General features: G+C 37.4%; 2 protein-coding genes and 1 long non-coding RNA gene across 6 annotated transcripts in view; 2 read left to right on the top strand and 1 right to left on the bottom strand.

Moving 5' to 3' along the window:
- The window catches only part of LOC140367260 (protein unc-13 homolog B-like), a 71,869-nt gene extending 50,205 nt beyond the window's left edge, over positions 1-21,664 (top strand). The window contains exons 18-41 of one of the 3 annotated variants that reach the window (XM_072453632.1): positions 112-227; positions 316-479; positions 2,030-2,180; positions 2,263-2,331; positions 2,879-2,968; positions 3,036-3,173; positions 3,243-3,373; positions 3,451-3,536; positions 9,021-9,147; positions 9,232-9,328; positions 10,065-10,208; positions 10,290-10,367; positions 11,154-11,231; positions 11,494-11,514; positions 14,617-14,705; positions 15,100-15,246; positions 15,946-16,069; positions 16,482-16,535; positions 16,616-16,693; positions 17,490-17,637; positions 18,177-18,233; positions 18,857-18,949; positions 19,025-19,184; positions 19,706-21,664. In XM_072453632.1, the coding sequence (XP_072309733.1) occupies positions 112-227; positions 316-479; positions 2,030-2,180; positions 2,263-2,331; positions 2,879-2,968; positions 3,036-3,173; positions 3,243-3,373; positions 3,451-3,536; positions 9,021-9,147; positions 9,232-9,328; positions 10,065-10,208; positions 10,290-10,367; positions 11,154-11,231; positions 11,494-11,514; positions 14,617-14,705; positions 15,100-15,246; positions 15,946-16,069; positions 16,482-16,535; positions 16,616-16,693; positions 17,490-17,637; positions 18,177-18,233; positions 18,857-18,949; positions 19,025-19,184; positions 19,706-19,991 (2,726 nt within the window). In that variant the 3' untranslated portion in view covers positions 19,992-21,664. The remainder of the gene's footprint in view (positions 1-111; positions 228-315; positions 480-2,029; positions 2,181-2,262; positions 2,332-2,878; positions 2,969-3,035; positions 3,174-3,242; positions 3,374-3,450; positions 3,537-9,020; positions 9,148-9,231; positions 9,329-10,064; positions 10,209-10,289; positions 10,368-11,153; positions 11,232-11,493; positions 11,515-14,616; positions 14,706-15,099; positions 15,247-15,945; positions 16,070-16,481; positions 16,536-16,615; positions 16,694-17,489; positions 17,638-18,176; positions 18,234-18,856; positions 18,950-19,024; positions 19,185-19,705) is intronic. The other 2 variants (XM_072453633.1, XM_072453634.1) reach the window with 2 other exon arrangements.
- Positions 1-21,671, bottom strand: part of phf24 (PHD finger protein 24) — a 289,741-nt gene that overhangs the window by 250,436 nt on the left and 17,634 nt on the right. The window lies entirely within an intron of this gene.
- Positions 13,330-13,956, top strand: LOC140367261 (uncharacterized). 2 transcript variants are annotated; one of them, XR_011928113.1, is made up of 3 exons: positions 13,330-13,458; positions 13,570-13,638; positions 13,939-13,956. It is a non-coding gene; the product is annotated as an uncharacterized lncRNA (long non-coding RNA). The 2 variants fall into 2 exon arrangements; XR_011928114.1 differs by lacking the exon at positions 13,939-13,956 and adding an exon at positions 13,833-13,846 and having other exon boundaries at positions 13,570-13,620.

The following is a 21,671-nucleotide window of genomic DNA, read 5'->3' as shown; positions in this document are numbered from 1 at the left end:
CATTTGTAACATTAAATCAAACCAAAAACTATGTTGGACCCATGTCATATGTAACTATAAGTAACATTACCGTAACTGTATCTGTTTTTTTTTGTGTGTTTTTTTTTACAGAGAAGAGAACCGACAAGTCAGCTGTATCAGGAGCCATCCGACTGCAAATTAATGTGGAAATCAAAGGAGAGGAGAAAATAGCTGCATATCACATCCAGTACACCTGTTTGCATGAGGTACTGACATCTACTGTGTTCAAACTTTCCATCAGATTCAACTTTGGTAATACTAATATTGTCCTTCTCATTCTTCTTTTTTAAACAGAATCTTTTTCACTATTCGACTGACGTGCTGGGCCAAGGTGCGGTGAGGATCCCGGAGACCCGTGGGGACGATTCCTGGAAAGTCTACTTTGATGACGTGGCTCAGGAAATAGTTGATGAGTTTGCGATGCGATATGGAATTGAGTCAATCTATCAGGCCATGACGTGAGTATAATTCTGCATATTTCATTGCTGTAGCATCCAACCGAATCTTAAATACGAGGAACCCCAAGCTTTTTCTCAAACTCCAAGTACCCCCTATCTCATGTACAAGCCAAAAATAAATCTGTTTATGTTATATTTTTATGTTTTAACAGATGTTCTTAAAGATAGAAATTAACTTCAAAATATATTTATTTCCCTGTTTCCCTGGTTGGGAAACATGGTTCTTATCCACCAAAAGAACTATTATGGTTCTTGCACTGTTGGATGGGATAGGAGTTTGTCAGAAAAAACACGAGTTGGGTTTTGACAATCTTGCCCAACGCTTCTAAAAGCGCAAATATGACATACATTCAAGTCAAGTGCAAAAACAAGAATTTTAACTATTTTATTAACATAAAGATTAGAGAACAAAATCAATTGCTTTGTGATTCAAGTAGATTCCCCAAGACCACCTTCAATTATAAACTACATGGCTTAACAACAGTGCCAGAGAGTGTTGTTGTTCTCTTTTATAAAGGCGTCAGTATAAACGCCCTGTCAGTGGTGGGTCCCAGTGAAGTGTCATGCTCTCTACATATGCCTGTTAGCTCAGCACATCACTCACACAAAGCACACTCCAATGGGCCATCCCTCAGCCTAAACGTGCTCCATAACTCAGCGCCTGATGAAATTACCTCACATCAGAGAAATCATTATGACACAGGCTCTCGTGCACTCCATCGCTGTTGCACCAAGCTCCAACATTACAAGGACTTCTACTTCAGATGGTGAATTGCTTTAAAGGACACTTTATTATGCAGAATTTACCATGTTATAACATTGTTCCTTTGTATTTGGCTTCTTTTGCACTTGTTTAATTTATCTTGTGTACAAGGTTGTCTCTCTCTGAGCCTCAGGAAACCGTTGATTTGAAATTGTTATCTTATGGTCTCTTGTGCTAATTTAAGTCCAGAAATCATTTCTCAATCAGACGCATTCTGAGCATTTCTGCTGTCTAATCATGTTCATTACAACTGCTTGCTTACATTAGCTTGTCAGGGCAAGGTAGCTTTGTCTATTTCCCCAGTAAAGTTACTCAAGAGCTATCTCTCTATCTATTTATCCATCCATCCAAGTAAATTGTGGTTGTTTTGTTTGGCTTTTCGTGTACGCTTACAAGGAGATGTGTTTTGTTTCATTATATTTAGCCTGTCTAACTCCCCAGGGTTCAAAACGCTATGAATCTCCTTGTTTTCACAATTCATATACCACACCTGACTTATGATCATGGTACTCCTTAGATTGTTCTCAAGTTTAATGCAAACTTCCATTGTTTTTAGCTAGATACAAACTTGCCTCCTTCATCAGTAAGTTTACAGTTGAGGTTATTTCCAGACCATTATTGAAAGTAATACTACAGGAAATGCCAAAGATGTGTTGTAGAGTTTAAAAAGTAAAAAAAAAAAGAAAATCAATTGCTGGAGTTTTTATAAATATTTAAATTTTTTAATTATTAAGAAACATTTGGGTAGTGAAGAGCTTGGTTTGAATGTCACTTTTTCCATTTGCAGACATTTTGCCTGTCTCTCATCTAAATACATGTGCCCTGGTGTCCCTGCTGTAATGAGCACTTTACTGGCGAACATCAATGCGTTCTACGCCCACACCACTGCCTCCACCAATGTCTCTGCCTCCGACCGCTTTGCAGCCTCCAACTTTGGGGTTTGTATCTGTTGCACCACATACAGAAATTAGTGCTACTTGCACTTGTAATATATTCTCAAATTATTTGTTCCACCTTCAGAAAGAACGTTTTGTGAAGCTCCTAGACCAGTTGCACAACTCTTTGCGGATTGATCTCTCGACATATAGGGTAAGTAAAACACTGAAATGCTAACAACATGTTACATGTAAGTGTGTTACTGCATCTTACAGTATTAAAGAAATTATATGAAGTCAGTGTAAATTATAAAAGTTAAATTCCATATGGTAAAAAGAGTTTTTTTTTTTTTTTTTTTTTAAATAATAATATATTTTTTTTCCTTCTCATTTGCCCACTTTAACTTGTTTTTAGAAATATTCATGCATGTTTTAGTCTTCTTTTTTCAGGACGCCATTGCTCAGAAAATTACCATTTCCCCCAAACCCCGATACACACCCACTAATCTGTATTTACTTAGTTCTCCGTTTAATTAAAACACATCCACTGTTCACTTTGTTATGTTTAAGATTAAGGTGAATCACCAGAAAGAGGCTGGTGAAAAGCGCCACTATTTTCAACCATTTTCTTTTTATCAAGACCAAAATACAGAATAATGAACCATGCATATCATAGATTATGACTATTAACTAAACTAAAAAAGTATTGGATTAAAGCAGTTTAATATTTTGTCATAATTTGTCTATTTATTTTTTTCTAGAATCACTTCCCTGCAAGTAATAAAGACCGCCTACAGGATCTGAAATCTACCGTAGATCTTTTAACTAGCATCACTTTCTTTAGAATGAAGGTAAGCAGAAAATATCACCAAGTTTGGACCCACTTATCTTTCTACATGCATCTTTCTAAATGTGCAGGTACAAGAAATCCAGTCTCCACCTAGAGCCAGTCAAGTAGTGAGGGATTGTGTCAAAGCCTGTCTAAACTCAACTTATGACTACATCTTCAATAACTGCCATGAACTATACAACAGACAGTACCAACCCATGGACTCAGTAAGTTATTAACAAGGTATTTAGACGCACGCATCCACTGGAACTACTAAATGTGTCTGTTTTATCCAGAACAAAGATGAAATTCCTTTAGAAGAGCAGGGTCCTAGCATCAAGAATCTAGACTTTTGGCCTAAACTCATCATGCTGATTGTTTCAATCATTGAAGAGGACAGAAACTCTTACACACCGGTGCTGAACCAGTGAGTAGCATTAGAAAATAGCAGTACAGCTTTTGTTTTTGTTGTTTTTGAGGATTTACTTCATAACTTTGTGACAGGTTTCCACAAGAACTGAATGTAGGGAAAGTGTCTGCTGAAGTTATGTGGACGCTGTTTGCTCAGGACATGATGTACGCTATGGAAGGTAGGCATTTGCCCTTTTTGGCATTAAGAATCATTTTATCTAATGGTTATTTTGTGCCATTACCCTATTTTCTGGACTATAAGTCGCACTGGAGTATAAGTCGTACCAGCCAAAAAATGCATAATAGAGAAGAAAAAAACATATATCATTTGCACTGGAGTATGAAATAAGGTTGCAAGTGTGAAAATAACAAATAAAATCACATATAAGTCGCTCCGGAGTATAAGTATATAAGTATAAGTCGCACCCCGGCCAAAACTATGAAAAAAGGTGTGACTTATAGTCCGGAAAATACATCACTAGTATTTTTTCTTTGTAAAAAGAAATTACCTTATATCCAGCATTAGTTCAATGTCAACCAGCAGTGCCCAGAGTGCTTATTATTCTATACAATGAATAAAATCCACTTATGTGCTCTCCACTGATGGTGTAGTGGTATAAGGCGTTGCACAGATTGGGGTATTTTTATTCTTGATCTTTTTGTTGCATTATCTGTAACAATATTCTGACAATGTTTTTACTGTGCATCTGGAATGTGCTGAAACATGCCTAAATGTCTTGGTTAAGGTTCAAGCGTTGCACAAAATCTATATGGACCAATTAAAAATAAACATAACAGGGCTGAATTATAACTTTATACTCTTGTTTTGAAGATTCGAGATTTCCTTGCTGAGAAGGAGGATTTGCTAATTTCCTATTAATAGTTTTTAATCTATTTTTCACCGTTGCTCTTCGAGGCAACTTCTGTTGTGACTTTGGGCATTACAAATATAAATTGAGATCGAAAAGTCTTCATTATAGAAGATATAATAAATGAGAATTTAAATATAATATAAAAAACAACAAATGTGTAAATGTTTTCAATATCTCCCACCTTCCTTAAAGTGGTTGTTACTGTTGGCTTAATGTCTCCACCCTCTCTCTTCCCATTTTACAGCTGACCTGTGTCACAAAATACAAAATAAAATATATTATTATAATACATTAAGTTTTTAAGTTGCAATGCAACAAATTACAACCACAAGAAAAACAAAACTATGGCCAAACTGCCCCGGTCCTGTCATTTACACAGTTAGTGCAGAGTGAATAATTTAATAACAAAAAATACAAATGAATGGGAATGTCATGATATAACATTTTCGTGTTTTGATTATTGTGGAAAAAAATCATCACAATTTAACCATTATTCACTTTTAATGAAAATGTGACCAAACAACAGTGAAATCTTACTTTTTCTTTCAGTCCTATCGTCTAATGTGTAACTATAGAGCAGCTTTATGCACAGCTACACACAACGTTCAGGATGGCAAAATAATGTTAATGTGATTTAAAAAAAACGTTAAATTTAGGTAATTCTTCTAAAATTGTCACATTGTCAATTTTGTATTATTGTGATTATTATGATTAACCTAATAATCTTGACATTCTATCTGAAGATTATCATGTAAACAATCAAATCAAATCAAATCTATTTATTTTTGTAAGGCCCAAAATCACAACAACAGTTGCCTCTGAGGGCCACAGGGAGAAATGAATCAACAATGTCTGTGGTGGCGATGGAGTCAGACAATGTCTGTGGTGGCGAGGGACGATGTCCCAGGGTCCTCTGTCCTTAGACCCTCCTTCTCGGCCAGGACAAACTACAAAAAAAACCTCTTTGGGAAAAAAGCGTAGAAACCTGGAGGAGTTCCAGTGAAGGAGAGATCCGACTCTCACAGACGGACAGACGGACACGAGGGAGACTGGAGCTGGACCCACTCTTCAGGCAGAAGAGGGACCGTCTGAGGCGAGCTGGACCCACTCTTCAGGCAGATGAGGGACCGTCTGAGTCGAGCTGGACCCACTCTTCAGGCAGATGAGGGACCGTCGGAGGCGAGCTGGGCCCACTCTTCAGGCAGATGAGGGACCGTCGGAGTCGAGCTGGACCCACTCTTCAGGCAGATGAGGGACCGTCCACACAGGGCAGGGACCACTTCACCAGGGGAGAGGCATCTGGGTCCACAGGTCCTCAGGAGTGAGAGAAAGAAAAGAAGGCGGTGAACAGTTTGCAAGTGGAATCAAAAAATAAATATTGTTTGATAGCATAAGTAGTCAGAAGAAGAAGAGGATAGTGCTCAAGCTGTCATACTTCCCCCAGAACAGTTGCTCCTAGGGCAGCGTAGCTAAAGCTGTGGGTTTATGTTTCTGTTCCTAACTAGTCTGACCATAAGCGATTTCGAAGAGGAACGTTTTAAGCCTGGACTTAAATGAAGAGACTGTGTCAGCATATTTAACATGGGTCGGGAGCTGATTCCATAACACAGGAGCTTGGTAGCTAAACGCTCTACCTCCTACAGTACTTTTAGAGACTCTTGGCACCACCAGAAGGCCGGCATTCTGAGAGCGAAGAGCTCTGTTTGGATGATATGGTTCTATAGCATCTTTGAGGTAGGATGGGGCCATGTCATTTATGGCTTTGTAGGTCAAGAGTAGAATTTTGAATTTGATTCTAGACTCGACGGGGAGCCAGTGAAGAGACTTCAGCACCGGCGTAATGTGCTCTCTTCTTTTTGTTCCTGTTAGTAATCTTGCTGCTGCATTTTGAACCAGTTGAAAGCTTTTTATGGAGCTTTTAGGACACGCTGCAAGCAGGGAGTTACAGTAGTCTAATCTAGTCGTTACAAATGCATGGATAAGTTTTTCGGCATCACTTTTAGGCAGGATTCTTCTGATTTTGGCGATGTTGCGCAAATGGAAATAGGCTGTTTTACAAGCTTGATTTATATGAGCTTTAAATGAGAGCTCCTGGTCAAATAAGACTCCAAGGTTTCTTACAGTAGAACTGGAGGCTACACTGACATTGTCCAGTGTGACTATCTGCTCAGATAGAGAGTCTCGTAGATGCTTAGGGCCAAGCACAATGACCTCGGTTTTTTCAGGGTTAAGAAGCAGGTAGTTTAGTGTCATCCAGGTTTTTATCTCCTTCACACAAGCACTAAGTCTGTCTACTTGATCGCTCTGATCAGGTTTCATTGATAAATACAGCTGAGTGTCGTCTGCATAGAAGTGGAAGTTAATGCCATGCTTTCTGATAATGTTGCCTAATGGCAGCATATAAAGAGTAAACAGAATTGGACCGAGTACCGAACCCTGTGGCACACCGTAAATTACTTTAGAGCTTGGTGAGGAGCTCTGGTTTACATTAACAAATTGGTACCTATCAGATAAATAGGATTTAAACCAGCTGAGGGCTGTTCCTCCAACACCTACATCACATTCTAACCTCTGCAGTAGAATGTTGTGGTCAATGGTGTCAAACGCTGCGCTGAGGTCCAACAGAACCAGGATTGAGACCAGTCCATCGTCAGCGGCTAATAACAAATCATTTGTGACTTTAACTAGTGCAGTTTCAGTGCTGTGGTGGGCTCTGAACCCTGACTGGAAAACTTCAAATAAGTTATTGTCCTGCAGGTGGCGACAAAGCTGTTTTACTACAACTTTTTCAAGGATTTGATTTGGATTACAATCATTTTGAGTGCAGATGTTTTTATAAAAAGGCTATGAAAAAAATTATACACTGTATGAAAAGGGATTTTGAGGACAGAAATGATTCAGCTGCAGAGAGGGAATGAAAACGTGAACTGATTCTAGTGCAGAGTTTGAAAGCTGCTTATGTCTCCCTGGGGTCCATCTCCACTCTACTGTACCGACCCTCGTCCCAAGCTTTTATCCAGGCCTTGTCCTCAAGATGATCCCCTCACAGACTTAATCACTATGGAAAATCATCACTGCATGAAATATAGCAATGGTCACCCCTTCCACGTTCATGTATTAATAAAGAGCTTGGGCAGGTTTGGTGGGAGGGTTTTTGAACCACTTCACTGGTCGGACTGGAACTTGTTTAATTTGATACTTGATAAAGATGAACATGGGTTAGTGTGTGTGGTGCAAAAGAAATCAGTTTTTTAAAAATCAGTTTTACGACAATTATGTTCAGGCTGCGAAATAGACGGGGGCCCGGGGCCCGCAAGCAGTTGAATCTCCGGCGGGCCCACGGTTTGAAATAGGAGGGGGCCCGCCGTGCCCCTCCTCGAAAAAAATCAAGATTTAACTAGTAATTTGGCCATATTCGGGCATTTACATCGCTTAAGTTTCGTTTTGACAGACATGCCCACTTCGCACGTCTTCTCGCTTCTCATTGGCCGAGCGGTCTCCGTGATCTAATATCGATGAAAGCGGGCATCTGATTGGCCGCTGCGTTCGTGTTGCGTTCACGTGTCCTCGGAAATGTCCGGTCTAATTTTCAGGGCAATGTATATATGTTAGTAGTTTATTTTGTAGGACGTGATTTCATATATTCCACAAGATCTCCTTGTGTCAAATGCTGTAAACAGTATTTATTTTGTATCTAAGAAACATTATTATATTGAATTAAACAGTTTTAAAGATCAGGTTTATATGATTCAGTATTTGTGCTCTTCATATCAAATAACAGATAAAAGTACTTTAAATTGTTTTACATGCTAATAGCCAGATTTAAAACAACACATTTATCTTGTTCTTATGACGCCGCGATGCCGCGCACGCTTGTGGGCCCCTGAAATTGCTTGGGGCCCCCCCAGCTTTGAAAAGTTAGGGGCCCCCCAGGCCCCTAACTTTGAAAATCTATTTCTCAGCCTGATGTTAATCTTGTGTTAAACCTGGCATGAATAAGATTTTGTTGGGTACCGATTTATTTTTTATTGTATTGTTATATAATTTTTGTATTAAATAAAAACACAGAACTGACTAAAACAAACCAGACAAGATGGAACAAGAGAAAAAACAAATTGCGTAAAATAGAAAATAGAAATAAATAAGGCATACAAAAAAAATTCCAGGATATGATTCCCATTTAGTCAGTTTATGTATATATATATTTCTGTTTCCACGTTTAGTCAGTATGTAATTTTTTCCATTTTTCGTTTGTCAATCATGGTGTCTGTCATTTCCTTTTATTGTCTGTGGAGTTTGTGTCATCCATTTTTTTATGATGGCCTTTTTCCCAGCTGCCGACAATATGTTCCAATGGTATCCATTTGTGTTGTCCATGGCAAGAGTTTTGAGGCCCAAATACATAGTTCTGAAATTGTTGTCATAAACAGTCTGCAGCGCCTTCTAATTTCTGTCCCAATATTTTTGTGCAACAAGACAGTCCCAGAACACATGATAATGATGTGCTTCCTGCCAACCACAATTTCTCCAACATTCAGCCCCTCCCTGTCAATAAAGAGCATTTTGACATGTTGTTATAAAAAAAAAAAAAAAAAAAACACAAATCACATTCTTCCTTCAAAACAAAATTCCCCTTTTAATTTGAATATATTTACAAGATTGGCTGTCCAGGTCATTAATACATTTATATACTTTTGATATTATTCCCCTTGAAAGTTCTGATTTATAGGCCTTAATAAAGATTTCAGTCATTGGGTCATTGGGTAATTGTTGCTTTGTCGATTCCTTTAGAACACGAGAAGAATCGCCTGTGTAAAAGCACCGACTACATGAACCTCCACTTCAAAGTCAAGTGGCTCTTCAACGAATATGTCAAAGAACTGCCCAACTTTAAGGACGTTACTCCTGACTACCCATCGTAAGTCGCTTCAGTCAAACACTCTCTTCTCCTTAAACTTAAACTTCAATTGTACGGTTCATCTATTTTTGTTTTCCGTTGCAGCTGGTTTGTCCAGTTTGTGCTTCAGTGGCTGGACGAGAACGAGGATGTGTCTTTAGAGTTCATGCACGGAGCGCTGGAGAGAGACAAGAAAGATGGAGTAAGAGAAGAGAAATGTTGCAAACACCATAGCTCAGTTGGGAGCCCACTCACAAGATAGTCTGCAGTTCAATCCTCATTAATCGCAGTGCATTTTATCATCATTATTTACTGTACCTTGATACACACATTACCTCTTGCATAAAGCTGTGATGTGGTACTTTCAAGACCTCAATCAATATTGTTTTATCACAGAAACAAACTACACGACTGCTAAATAAAGCTCGATATTATGAACACAAAAAATTAATTGTTCAATCAAATTTTGTGAAATGTAAATATCTTGCTTATTATAATCGCAGATGGTGTTTAAAAAATCTGTAAACTTCAGGAAACTAAATATAGTTCAAGAAATTATTGCACATTTATTATGCCAAAAGCCAGAAAATGGCTAAAAAAATGGTCCCTGTCATGGAATATTTTAAAGGTTATAAACACATTTAATTAATTTATTTGTTTGAAAATAGATGGTCACAGCCCATTTGAGACTAGTTATTTGACTAAATGCAAAAATACCTCTACGTTATTAAGGTCAAATATGTCATACTTATTCTTTAAAATGCATAAAAAGGAAGCTTCTATAATATAAATTTGAATATATAGACATAAATAAACTGAATGGGAGCATTGCATGACTGTATGTGTGCGAGTGTGAATGGTGGTGGTCAGAAACTGTGCCATCTAAAATGAATGAAGCGCCAAGGTCCGTTTCTGAAACTTGTTTTTGCCGTGTTCAGTTCCAGCAGACGTCGGAGCACGCGCTGTTCTCCTGCTCTGTGGTGGACATATTCACACAGCTCAACCAGAGCTTTGAGATTATCAAGAAACTGGAATGCCCAGACCCCAAAGTCATGGCTCAGTACAGCAGGCGCTTTTCAAAGGTAATGCACTCGTCACATGTATTGACCAAATACAATTCAATTTGTATAAACCTATAACATGTCATTTTTTATTCTTTACAGACTATTGCCAAAGTGCTGCTGCAGTACAGTGCCATTCTGACCAAAAGTTTCCCCACTTACATTGACAAAGAGAAGATTGTAAGTATTAGAAATTGTACTTAAAGTTGGACAAAGTAACATTTCTGATGGGTTTTCCGCCACCTGCTTGTCTCCATGGAAACTTTCATCAGATTCTAATCATGTTATGATGTCAATTTACTCAAAGCTATAGTTTGATTGACTCATGTTTGAGTAATCTGTATTGTTCTCCATTTGAGGCTTGAGTGCTCACCTTTTCCTGTCCACTTTCTTGTATTTCCTTGAGTTCGGGTTTTACATGTAGAGTTCAAAAATGTCACATAACAGTTTTTAACAAGGAAAATAAGTAAATAGAATCCACTGCTTGCCATGGTAAATGTCCACTATAAAGAGGCTTCTCAGTTTTAGTTTGAACAAAATGTAAAATAATGATCTACTGGTACTTATGTTATAGTTTAATACTAACTTAACTTGTATGTCTTGCATTTATACAAAAATAATAATAAAAACAAAAACTTGCTTGTCTCCATGGACAGGTAGACAAGTTGATGATCTTCAGAGTTCCGAAGTAAACAGTAAATTAACTCAAATGGCCCTTCATTTTGGCTGATTTGAGCACTTGCTTTGTTTTGATTACTTATTTTATTATTGATTGAGTTGTTATCGTAATATACTGGTGACTGTTTTTCAACTGGAACACAGAAAGTTGGGGGGAAAAGTCACCCGAGCTCGACTTGAACGCTGCATTAATGGGACAAGCAGGCGGCGGACCATCAATCAATAAAGTTATTTGGTGCACATCTTGACTCTCAAAATATTGAATGTTGCCACGTTATTTTCTTTCAGCCTTGTGTCCTGATGAATAATGTTCAGCAATTGAGAATCCAGCTGGAGAGGATGTTTGAGTCGATGGGTGCGAAACAGGTAAAGACACAAGGTTTCAATGGATAAAAATCACTGAAATGGTAGATAATGCTCACTGAGATACATGTCTGTTCTGTAGTCCCTAAAATGTGCTTCAATATACATTATTTATGGTATGGTAAACTCGCATTACAAAATTACCTATGCTAATTTGAATATTGTTTGTAAATATGGCTCTTTTCCTCTTACAAATAATCTTCACGAATGCTGATAGCCGAGTTTTAACAAGCAAACAATCTTGTTCTGTTCTTGTGTGTGTCAGGTTGCGACACAGGAAGCGCTGGTATGTACAGTTGTGGATGTGCATAAATGTGTTGCAAAATGGGTTTGACTTTGAAAAGAAGGCTCGTAGACTGTTATGAATTGGAAATGTGCCCTCACGGCTCATTGTCTGATTAGTGTGCCGCAAAACTCCCCCTTAAATCAATATTCTGAAGAGAAAATTTACGAGAAATCACGTCCGTCAGCATCTCGGTGGATACTTTTATATGGTCAGTTAAAACTAGAATAATCAGATCTGAATTGCGGTGTGTTTTTGTGTGTTTACATGCTGAAGAGAAATCTGATTATCAAAAACACCTCGTGATTAGTGGATATTTAGTGTAAATGTCGTGTTTGGATGACTAAGCGCAATTCATTTTAAAATAACTCTTCTGATCTTTAACATTTTCTCATTCATTTTTGTCTTTGCTTCATTAGTTTACTGTTTTTTGCATACATTTCCTTACCAAAACCAAAGTCATATTACATCAGCTCTCACTATGTTCACACGCACACCAAAGTCTGATTTGTGAACTTTTTAATCTTATTTAAATGACTTAAGACGAGAGGGGCTGTGATCAGAACGAAATCAAATCAATCACATCAGATTTTGTTGTTTTGTCATTTTAATCATCTTAGAACTCAAAAAATGTATAATAATCAGACTTTGCATTTAATCACAGCCAGTTTACATGATGTTTCAATGATACCTCCAGAAATAAGAGAATGATCAGATGTTTGTGTGCACGTAAACATACCTTTGTAGCGCTTTTAGATGTTTAGAATAGACATTTAGAATAGTTATTTAATGCTATTAAATACAATAAAATTTCTCCAATCTTTCCGTTATTAATTAAAGCAAGATGATTTGTTTCCGAAAGAGAAAAAGGAGGAGGTAGGTATTAAATAAAATGGACAGAATAATCTATATTTCAGCTGATAGTAAATAGTAGTTAAAAGAAAGTCTGATTTGTTTCTGTGGGAGGGACAAGAACTTGTGACCAACGAGGATGAAGCAAATGCAGAACCACTGGTATGTTGAGTGTAGAAAATACATGTAGTAGAACAGGTTATTTCTGTTGTAATAATAGAATTTGTAGAATAGAAATTGCCGCACAACTCAGACAATATTTACTGCATGTCTTCCCCTCTCTCTCATCCCCCATTTCACTCTGTCCTTTCCTGTCTAATAAAGACTACTGGCAACACAATCTTCATTATTGTTTGTAACACATGTGCATTTCTAAATAATTCAATCCCCTAGTTGTTTTTAGACCCTTTAAAAGTTTTACCCAATGAAACAATATTCTAAATTCCTTACGCAAGGCAACATTTTGGCAAAAGTGAGGTGGAACATAATGTGATTTGATTTTGACTGATTTGGGTAAAGTGGGATAAGCCTCAATATTTTAAAATCTGAAAAATCAATCCAAGGTTTTGCTGTTTTTTTATTAGTTTAACGAAATATTGTGCCATCCATTTTTTATATTACACAATTACAGGTACTTTTTGTCAAATTGAAATACATTTCTTCACTGGAAATGCTAAATTGTTGCTTATTTTTTGTTAGTAAGACCTCAAATGATTAGCATTAAGATCTGATGTCAGTTTATTATTGAAAATGTATTATGCTCATTTAAAGGGTTTATTTGTTGACATAGATGTCGTCAAATTGGTTGACACATATTATTGCAGTGTGGGGATGGCACTTGTCTGTCAAGTGTAGCCCGTGCTAAAATACTTGATGGTCTCTCTGGACTAGAAACCATCAGTGAGCTCTTGTATCACGGTAGTAAATGTCTGATAAAGTTACAGCACTCTCTTATTCTACATGCTTTTTTCCTTTGTGGTGGTTGTATGAAACCAACTTTCCGTCAATCCTTTGGAAACCCTTTACTTTGACAACAGGAAGTCACTTTGATCTTTCTTTCTTTTCTAGCGCAACTGCAAAACCTTAAATCTGCAGGCAAGTCATTTAAATATGTTTTATGACTGCATATTCCTGGTTTAATTTAAGACATTTGGTACACTGTTGTACTTGAGTGCGTTATAGCGACCACTGCTTTTATTTTCTTAGTCTGATGAAAGTGAGGAAGAGGTCAATCAGGAACTCAAACTAGAAGTTGAGGTTTGTTGAGCACATATAGTATCAACGTTTACCCTAATTTCCCTTCCTCAAATCAACCCAAATTGTGACATTTATTTTGTAGTTAGCCCTTTTTCTACACCTATTTCCAATCCTATCAATTTACCTGTTTGTTCAAACACATTCCATTACTTTTATAAAATATATTTATTTTTAACAATGCTCATTTTCTTTCTTTATATAAAAAAAAAAAGTCGGATGAGGAAAAGGTGGGTACTCAAAAATTCTCTTAAAGGTTTTTATTTTTATTTTCATCTAAAATATATGAGTCTTTTTTGTTTTCCACTTTTTATCACAAAGTCTGACACTGTGAAAAAGGTATGTCACTAAAACAAATGCTTCTGTTGTACTTCATTACAATTGAGTCATAACTACTTGTTTTCACAAAATTTTGGTTAACAAATACTGTTACTATTTTCTGCTGAACCAGATTGAGATAGTCTTTCAGGACAAAAAGGTGAGTGTAGGGTTGACCTCATATTTATTCATGATGGTAACAAACGTCCTCAGTCCTGCTGTCCTTGTGCCCAGAGCCTTCCCCTAAAAGTGCTTTGAATATATTCTCCTCCTGTTCTCTCCTTGGGCTATGAATTAAAGTGCTATTCTTGACCTAATGATCCACACCTTAGTTTCATTCATAACCCCAAAATCCCTCCAGAACAACAATTTATTTAGACAATAGTGTATAACATCGGTATATTTGATAAATGCATAGATCTTTACACCTGTCTTTGTCCCTGAGCCTCTTTGAGTGTGTAATCTGCCCTTAGTAAGTCTGGAGAACTTGTCAAACATTAATTAATTTGATTTGATTGAGTTTCATGGTTGTAAGTATCAACAAAGGTCTTACAAAAACATCATTTGGGTAAGCAATCGTATCCAGCACCTTGTCCCCTGGTGTTTCGCTGGTTCCAAACTAGCAAATGCAGCTGGTAATTGCCCTGTAATGTAACTTTTGTTTCTTGATGTGTTCCTCAGATGGACAGCGAAGCAAGTGAACTCCTGAACGACCTCCAGGTGAAGCTCAACAATGTCCTGGATGAGCTGAGCAGCACCTTTGGAAACAGGTAATTTACAGATAAACTATTCCTAACTAGACCCGATGGATGACGTTTTTTTGTTTGCAGAGGACAGTTACGTTGTCAAAAGTATTTCAAATAAGATACTAATTCATACTATTGAAGCAAGGTTCTCATTTGAGCAAGTATTGATACAAAAAAAAATCACATCAAAAGGATAACATTAGACCTTTCCTGAACACTTTTACAATAACCTAGAACCACATGGTGTAATCAAGAAGGTACTATTATTCTTTTGTTCAAAATGTCACTCTATTGTCTAAAATGCAGTGTCAGAGGATGGTTTCTGGTCTAAAAAGTTGCTAGAGTTTTGATTTTGTACCTAAAATGTGATTTGATTCTGCAAACGAGTCAATATTACAAGGTGTTCTTTGTTGTCCAGTTTCCAGAGCCAAATCCGAGACTGCATGCGGCAAATGTCGTCTCTACTGAACCAGATCAAAGGACCACTCAACGACAACACCAAGAACCAAGTGGATGCAGATTCAGACAACATGCTCAGACCGCTTATGGACTTCCTGGACGGAAAGTGAGTGGATTTGGGACATTCAAGCAATTGGTTTTCTTGTATTTGTTGGAGAAATGGCGGCACGGTGGTCAAAATATGTGACGTTTGCATTGTTTACCCCAAGTTTGAGTGACTTAACTTAACTAAAAATGCTCCATCTGCAAATCCTCCAGCTACTCATAATCCACCATGGAGGAAACCAGTTTTTATCATCATTGTTATCTCAAAAAGTATATTCAGACGATATTTTCACTTTATGTGGAAAAACGTGCAGAAATGTCATGATTTGAGGTTGAATTAATGCACAAAACGTGACCAAGGACCATAAAATGAGAAAATATAGAAAATACCGTAATTAGGAAGGGTACAGTTGACGTTTATTTTCTCTTTATTTTAATCAGTTATGCTGTGTGCTTTTCTTTTGTTTAAGTATTTTATTGACTCATTGGCTTTATTAGACAGGAAAGTGTAGCAGGGCATTCGGCAAATTGTCCCTGCTTAGACCACTCGACTACTGGGCAGCCCCATTTTTAATAGTCAGTAGACAATTGCAATATTATCTATGTTTTAAGTGTTTAAATCTCCCACCTTTATAGTTAACAAGTTTCCCGATCGCTTTTGAAAGAAAACATTTCCCTACAGGGCCTATAACCTACAGCATAAACTGAAATCCTAGTATTCTGTCGTCGTTCTAAACCTGTGTGTCCGTATGTTCCGCAGATTGACTCTGTTTGCCACTGTGTGTGAGAAGACGGTGCTGAAGCGGGTGCTGAAGGAGCTGTGGAGGATTGTGATGACGTGCCTGGAGAAGACTATTGTCCTGCCACAGGGCATCGACACCTTTGTAAGAGAAACAAGAGGCCATTTGTCATTTGGAGGCTGGTTAATGCAACATAACAAGTAGAAATCAACAGAGATGGGTAGAGTATTACTTAAGTGCTTCAATAAGAGTAAAGGGGTATTTAGGAAAGCTACTGCTCAGGTAAAAGTAACTGCAACATGTGATTTATTTTGTTAATGGTTTGGCAGAATACACAATATATGGTATTTTTGAAAGATGGAAAACAAAAATGAGGAACAAACGGTGCAAGAAACATAAATGTTAACCAAAACATTTACTGAAATACTGTCAACTTTATTGTAAGTTGGAGTTAAAGTAAGAAGTCCAAAAACTGCACTAAGAAGTAATTTTTTTATTGAAACGTTTTGCAAGTAAATGTCTGGAAATGAACGCAAATGTCTTATTCCCCCCCAAGGGAGCTCAGATCCTCTCCGCTGCCAAAGAACTGGGCCAGCTGTCCAAACTCAAGGTGAGACCCATCTTATTCCCAAACAAAGATCCGAGTTGAATGTTTGCGTCTGATCTTATATCTCGTCCTCGGTGCTGTAGGATCACATGGCAGGAGAAGCTAAGAGCTTGTCTCCACGGCAATGCGCTGTCATGGACGTGGCATTGGACACTATCAAGGTCAGTTGGAATGACCGTCATGCGCCTCGTTGCAGAGTCTCACACTGCTTTTACAAACCTTTATTCAATCTTAATCACAGCAATGGGGGTGAAGATGAATACAAAGGGTACCACTTTGTTTTACCAAAATTATAGGAGAATTTTGGATTTTCACGATTTACAAACGTGCACACCTTTAGAAATGTCTCTTTGGGGGTTTGTGGTGTAATTTCTTGAGAAGGATAAAGGATACGGCAATTGTTTTTGAAATGTTTTAGAATGGATATGTTTGCACCACGTTAAGCTACTTAATGTGTTTTTTCTAGTTGTGGGCCACTGAAAGCTCGATTTATAAGCATTCTGAATAATGCTTGTTCTAATGCTGGTTTTCTTTCTAATCAGTAATTTTTAGTTTGATTTCAAGTTAATATCACCTTGCATCTGCAGTGAAAAAATATTTATGTTAAACCCATTAAAACTAATAATTTTAGAGGGAGATTAAGGTATTTGCCAGTGGAGATAAACTTCCCATGAAAAAAAAAGACATTTTAAATAGATCATCTTAAAAACTAAATTATTTTCTTTGGATTTTATGGGGGAAAATGACATAATTTATTTTTTTATGACAGTTTGTGCATTGTGTTTCAATATTTTGCCGTAAAAAAGTGTTTAAAAGATCCTAAACCTCAGTAGCTGTCTCAGTCACAAAATATTTTAATTAGAGGCTTGTTTTTTAATGTCATACGACTATTCAAATATCAAAAGATTTTATCACTGGTGTATGTTTTTTGACTGACTTTTCCCTTTGTTTTTTCAGCAATACTTCCACGCCGGAGGGAATGGACTGAAGAAGGCTTTTCTGGAGAAGAGTCCTGAGCTGTCGTCACTGCGTCACGCTCTGTCACTGTACACTCAGACCACAGATACGCTGATCACCACCTTTGTGACCAGCCAACACGCACAAGGTAATGGCCCATCCGTCTGAACTCTACATGTGCAGGGGAATATAAAAACACTAATACAAGACACGCTGTGTGTTTTTTACATATATATGAGGGAAAATGTGCTGTAAGTTTGTTATTGTTCATTATTTTATATTGCTAGAAGGTGTTTTGTTTCAAATGTCATATATGTATACTATTTTTTTAGGATATACTTCAGTCAAAGTTGCTTTACAGAAGGATTTTCAATGTATTTGTATTTATTAGGTATATATTAAGGGGGGTGAAATAACATTAAATAAATCTTCTTCTTTCAGATATCCTTTAATCCTTCTATAACTAAGTTCAATACGAGAGTAAAAAAGTCTGTGAGAAGCGTGAGAAAATAAATAAAAAAAATTACATTTATTGGGAGTAATTATTTGGCCATCTAACTCAAAACGTAAAACTGAGTTTTGCCTGTTTTTGCCTTCAAACACAAGTGACAGGACTTTTTCTTGCTCATACTGTGTTCCTGACACGTGATTAACATCTCTTTTCCTCCTGTGCTGCGTTTGTGCCAGTGCACAATGGAAAGGGCATTAGGTTCACTCCTAATGAAAAAATACAGCCCAGCAGGGGTAGGTTACTGTGGAATTATCTCCAGCATGTTCTCTCTCTGTGTTTGTGTGCATGGACCTGAGTCATTCCCAAGTGGGCCCCGAGTCAGACCCGAGTCCTTTTCTGAGTCCATCCCTGATCAGTCCTCTCTGTGTCAATATTATTAAGCATGATTAAACTGGGGCTGACACGTATGAAAAATATTGAATTGCAAACTTGGCAGGTTTTATAGTTCAGTGTGAAAGAACATTTGTTTCATCAGATTTTGAGGAATTTCCCACATTTATTTTCCCCTCAGTCAGACACAATCCATTGCTAAAGCCTTGGCATCTTGGATATTTTCAGCCATTTTCTCACTTTTCAGAATTTGAGGGCCTGAAATGTATGAGTAAAAACGATTAACACATGTTTTTCAGGGTAATGAAATTAAATTCAACAGGATTTAAAGTTCAAAATCTGATGAAACAAATTTCATTTATCTATAATTAATTAGGGTTACGATTAATTAATAAGAATGTTCATGATGATTTGTATTGCTCTTTTGCAACTATTAAAATTGCTAATTCGATTAAATTGTGATTCATCTTGCAGCACTCGTTTGTTTTACCCCTATTGCGTCTTAACTTGATATTTTGTAATCTAGGCTCATGTGTGGACAAACCCATCGGTGAGGTTTCTGTGCAGGTTGAGCTCTATACTCATCCGAAGAGCGGGGAGCGCAAAGTCACTGCCAAAGGTTTGAGCTTGTTTGTAGTTAAAGACTAAAAAGGCTGCTCACTTGACTCACTGCTCCATACGTGTGTTTCAACAGTCGTGGGAGCCAGTGATCTGAAGTGGCAGACGTCCGGCATGTTCCGCCCGTTCGTGGAAATCACCATGATCGGACCTCACCTCAGCGACAAGAAGCGCAAATTTCAGACTAAGTCCAAGAACAACAGCTGGTCTCCCAAATTCAACGAGACTTTCCACTTGTAAGTAAAAAAGTCACGAAATCATGTAATATCTAGCCTAAAATAAGGTTTTAGTGCAGATTAGGTCACCTCTAGTTTTCCATGTGATATTTGTAATAAAATATATCAAGGCAAAAGCTGTGCATGTTCCAAAGGGAGTCGCTCGGTAGATGTAAACGTTATTTGATGCTACCTCTATAACATCCTGTTACTTGATGATATTTAAAGTGGCTGTACCCATTTTATTTCCATGTAAGTTTGTTTTTGTTTTAGTACATATATGTCCTGTAAACAATTTAAAATGAACTTGTTCTGTAAAAAAAAGTAAAAATCCGGTCAAGCGTCTTTAATAATCACATTACTATGATTTTATTCTATCAATATGTTGTTACTACTTTATAATAATGAATAGGTATTCAGTTTCCATTCAATATTATCTGTCAGTATGAATAGTGCCATTGTTATATTACTTATTCAAAACCATAAATGCCACTGGAATTACTGGAATATTTTGTAAAACATATGTTGACTTTTTCCCCCAGCATTCTGGGCAGTCAGGACGGCTTTGACTGCTACGAGCTGCAGGTGTGCGTTAAAGACTACTGTTTCGGCCGCGCTGACCGCGTGGTGGGCCTGGCCGTCCTCCAGATGAGGGACATAATGGAGAAGGGAAACTGCGCGTGCTGGTGTCCTCTGGGCCAGCGCATTTACATGGATGACACTGGCCTCACCGCCATGAGAATCCTGTCCCAGCGCTCCAACGACGACGTGGCCAAGGAGTTTGTGCGCCTCAAGTCTGAGACGCGATCAGCAGAGGAGGGAAGATGAGGAAGAGCATTTAAAAACGAGTCTTGATGTGTCTTAGCTGCTGTTTGCCAAGTAAACCGTTACACTGTCTAATACTGTTTCACACTTTGGGTATAAACTAGGGCCGAAATGATGATTATTCTGTCAACTGGACAAAGGTTTTAAGAATGAATGTTTCGCCACACATCCAAGTAACTTCTTCAGTTCTGTCAATATATGATATCTGTTTAATATTGTGGTAACCAATATTCAGACACAGTTCAGACAAAATAAAGACATATAAGAAATAGAAAGGTAATTTAGTGCTGTATTGAGCGGTAGGAGAAACCACAAAGCTACTATAATAGCTAACTCACTTTTAAACCATTTTTTTTCTGAGCTATTACCACCAGTGGAGGGCACCAGTGAGGCCCTTCCACCCCAGTGTTGTCTTGCAATAACCTCCTCGACTGTGGCCATGTGTTTAATGCCTTACACTTAAACTGTGAACGTTTAAAAAGCCCTCTACCATCGCTCCACTTTTATAATATATGTAAATGTGACAATAAGTGGTTAATCTCACGACTGAACAACTGGTAGAATTCTGGCCTTTTCTCTACATGTACAGCCAGGAAAGAGGTACTTGGGAGTTTTTCGGTTGTGCCTTCACCTCGCCATGTTCGTTGACCAACGCAGTGAATTATTGTTGCCGTCTTCCCCGAGAAACTTTAGAGGTGTCACTATTGTGTTATTTATATACTACCTTTATGTGAGGGAACAGGCCTATACTAGTGCAGTGTGCGCTTGCATTCTGATCAGAAGAAGGCCTATAATCATGGTCATTTTATTTATTTTTTATACAATCTGTATTTATTAGTGCTGTTCAAAGGCCATATTTTAAGTGTTTACTGTCTAAATGTGTTTGAGAATTTGCACAGTGGTTGAACGACACATGTTTATTCTTAGCCCTGAATTGTAATTCAGTATTTTCAATGTAATTTCAATATTATTGAAAATGTATGTTGGGTTTGACAAGGTGTGTGACACTGAAATTGTAAAATTAATTAACAATCACTTACATATTCAAAAAGCCTAAATGTGGTTATTACAGTATACTCTACTGAAGTCTAATACAATGTCTGAGTGGCCTTAATTTGCTGTTAAAAATATTTTAACTTTTTTAGTGTTCTTATATCCTTTGGACCTCTTCTCAAAATGGTCAATTTATTTACCCATTTTTGTCAATTAATATATTTCCACCAAATGTAATTATTTTAAATATTTGTACGCCTATTCACAAGAAATAATTGTGGTCCGTGTGTGTGCTCACTCATGTCCTCACTTCCAAGAGGGGGATGCGTATTGTGAAAAGTGCCGGTAAAATCATGTTATTTTATGTCACACAAACGTAATATTGATTTAGAGTTTGTAAATGTGCACATATCAAATAATGTCACGCTTGTCTTTGTTACGATACGGCTGTATTTTTGTTTCTATTCCTTGTGCCAAGTCTCCACTTTTTAATTTCTGTCAGATTTAACCCTTTGTTCACCCTTGCACAGTCACAAACCGCTGCACTTCTATTTTCTGCATTATATTTGTGGTGTATTTTTTTTGTTTGGTTTTTTTATTCAAATATGTCACTATTAAAATCTTGTCACTGTGTAATCATTGTAATTAATTCATTTTGTATATAAAGTCTTGTTAAAGTGTAATTAATTT

This window comes from Eucyclogobius newberryi, unplaced genomic scaffold (assembly GCF_026437365.1).
Source record: "Eucyclogobius newberryi isolate DKJ021-1_F unplaced genomic scaffold, fEucNew1.0.hap1 SCAF_2, whole genome shotgun sequence".
Lineage (NCBI taxonomy): Eukaryota > Metazoa > Chordata > Actinopteri > Gobiiformes > Gobiidae > Eucyclogobius > Eucyclogobius newberryi.
Note: the sequence above shows the minus strand (reverse complement) of the source record. Positions and strands in the feature narration are given on the sequence as shown.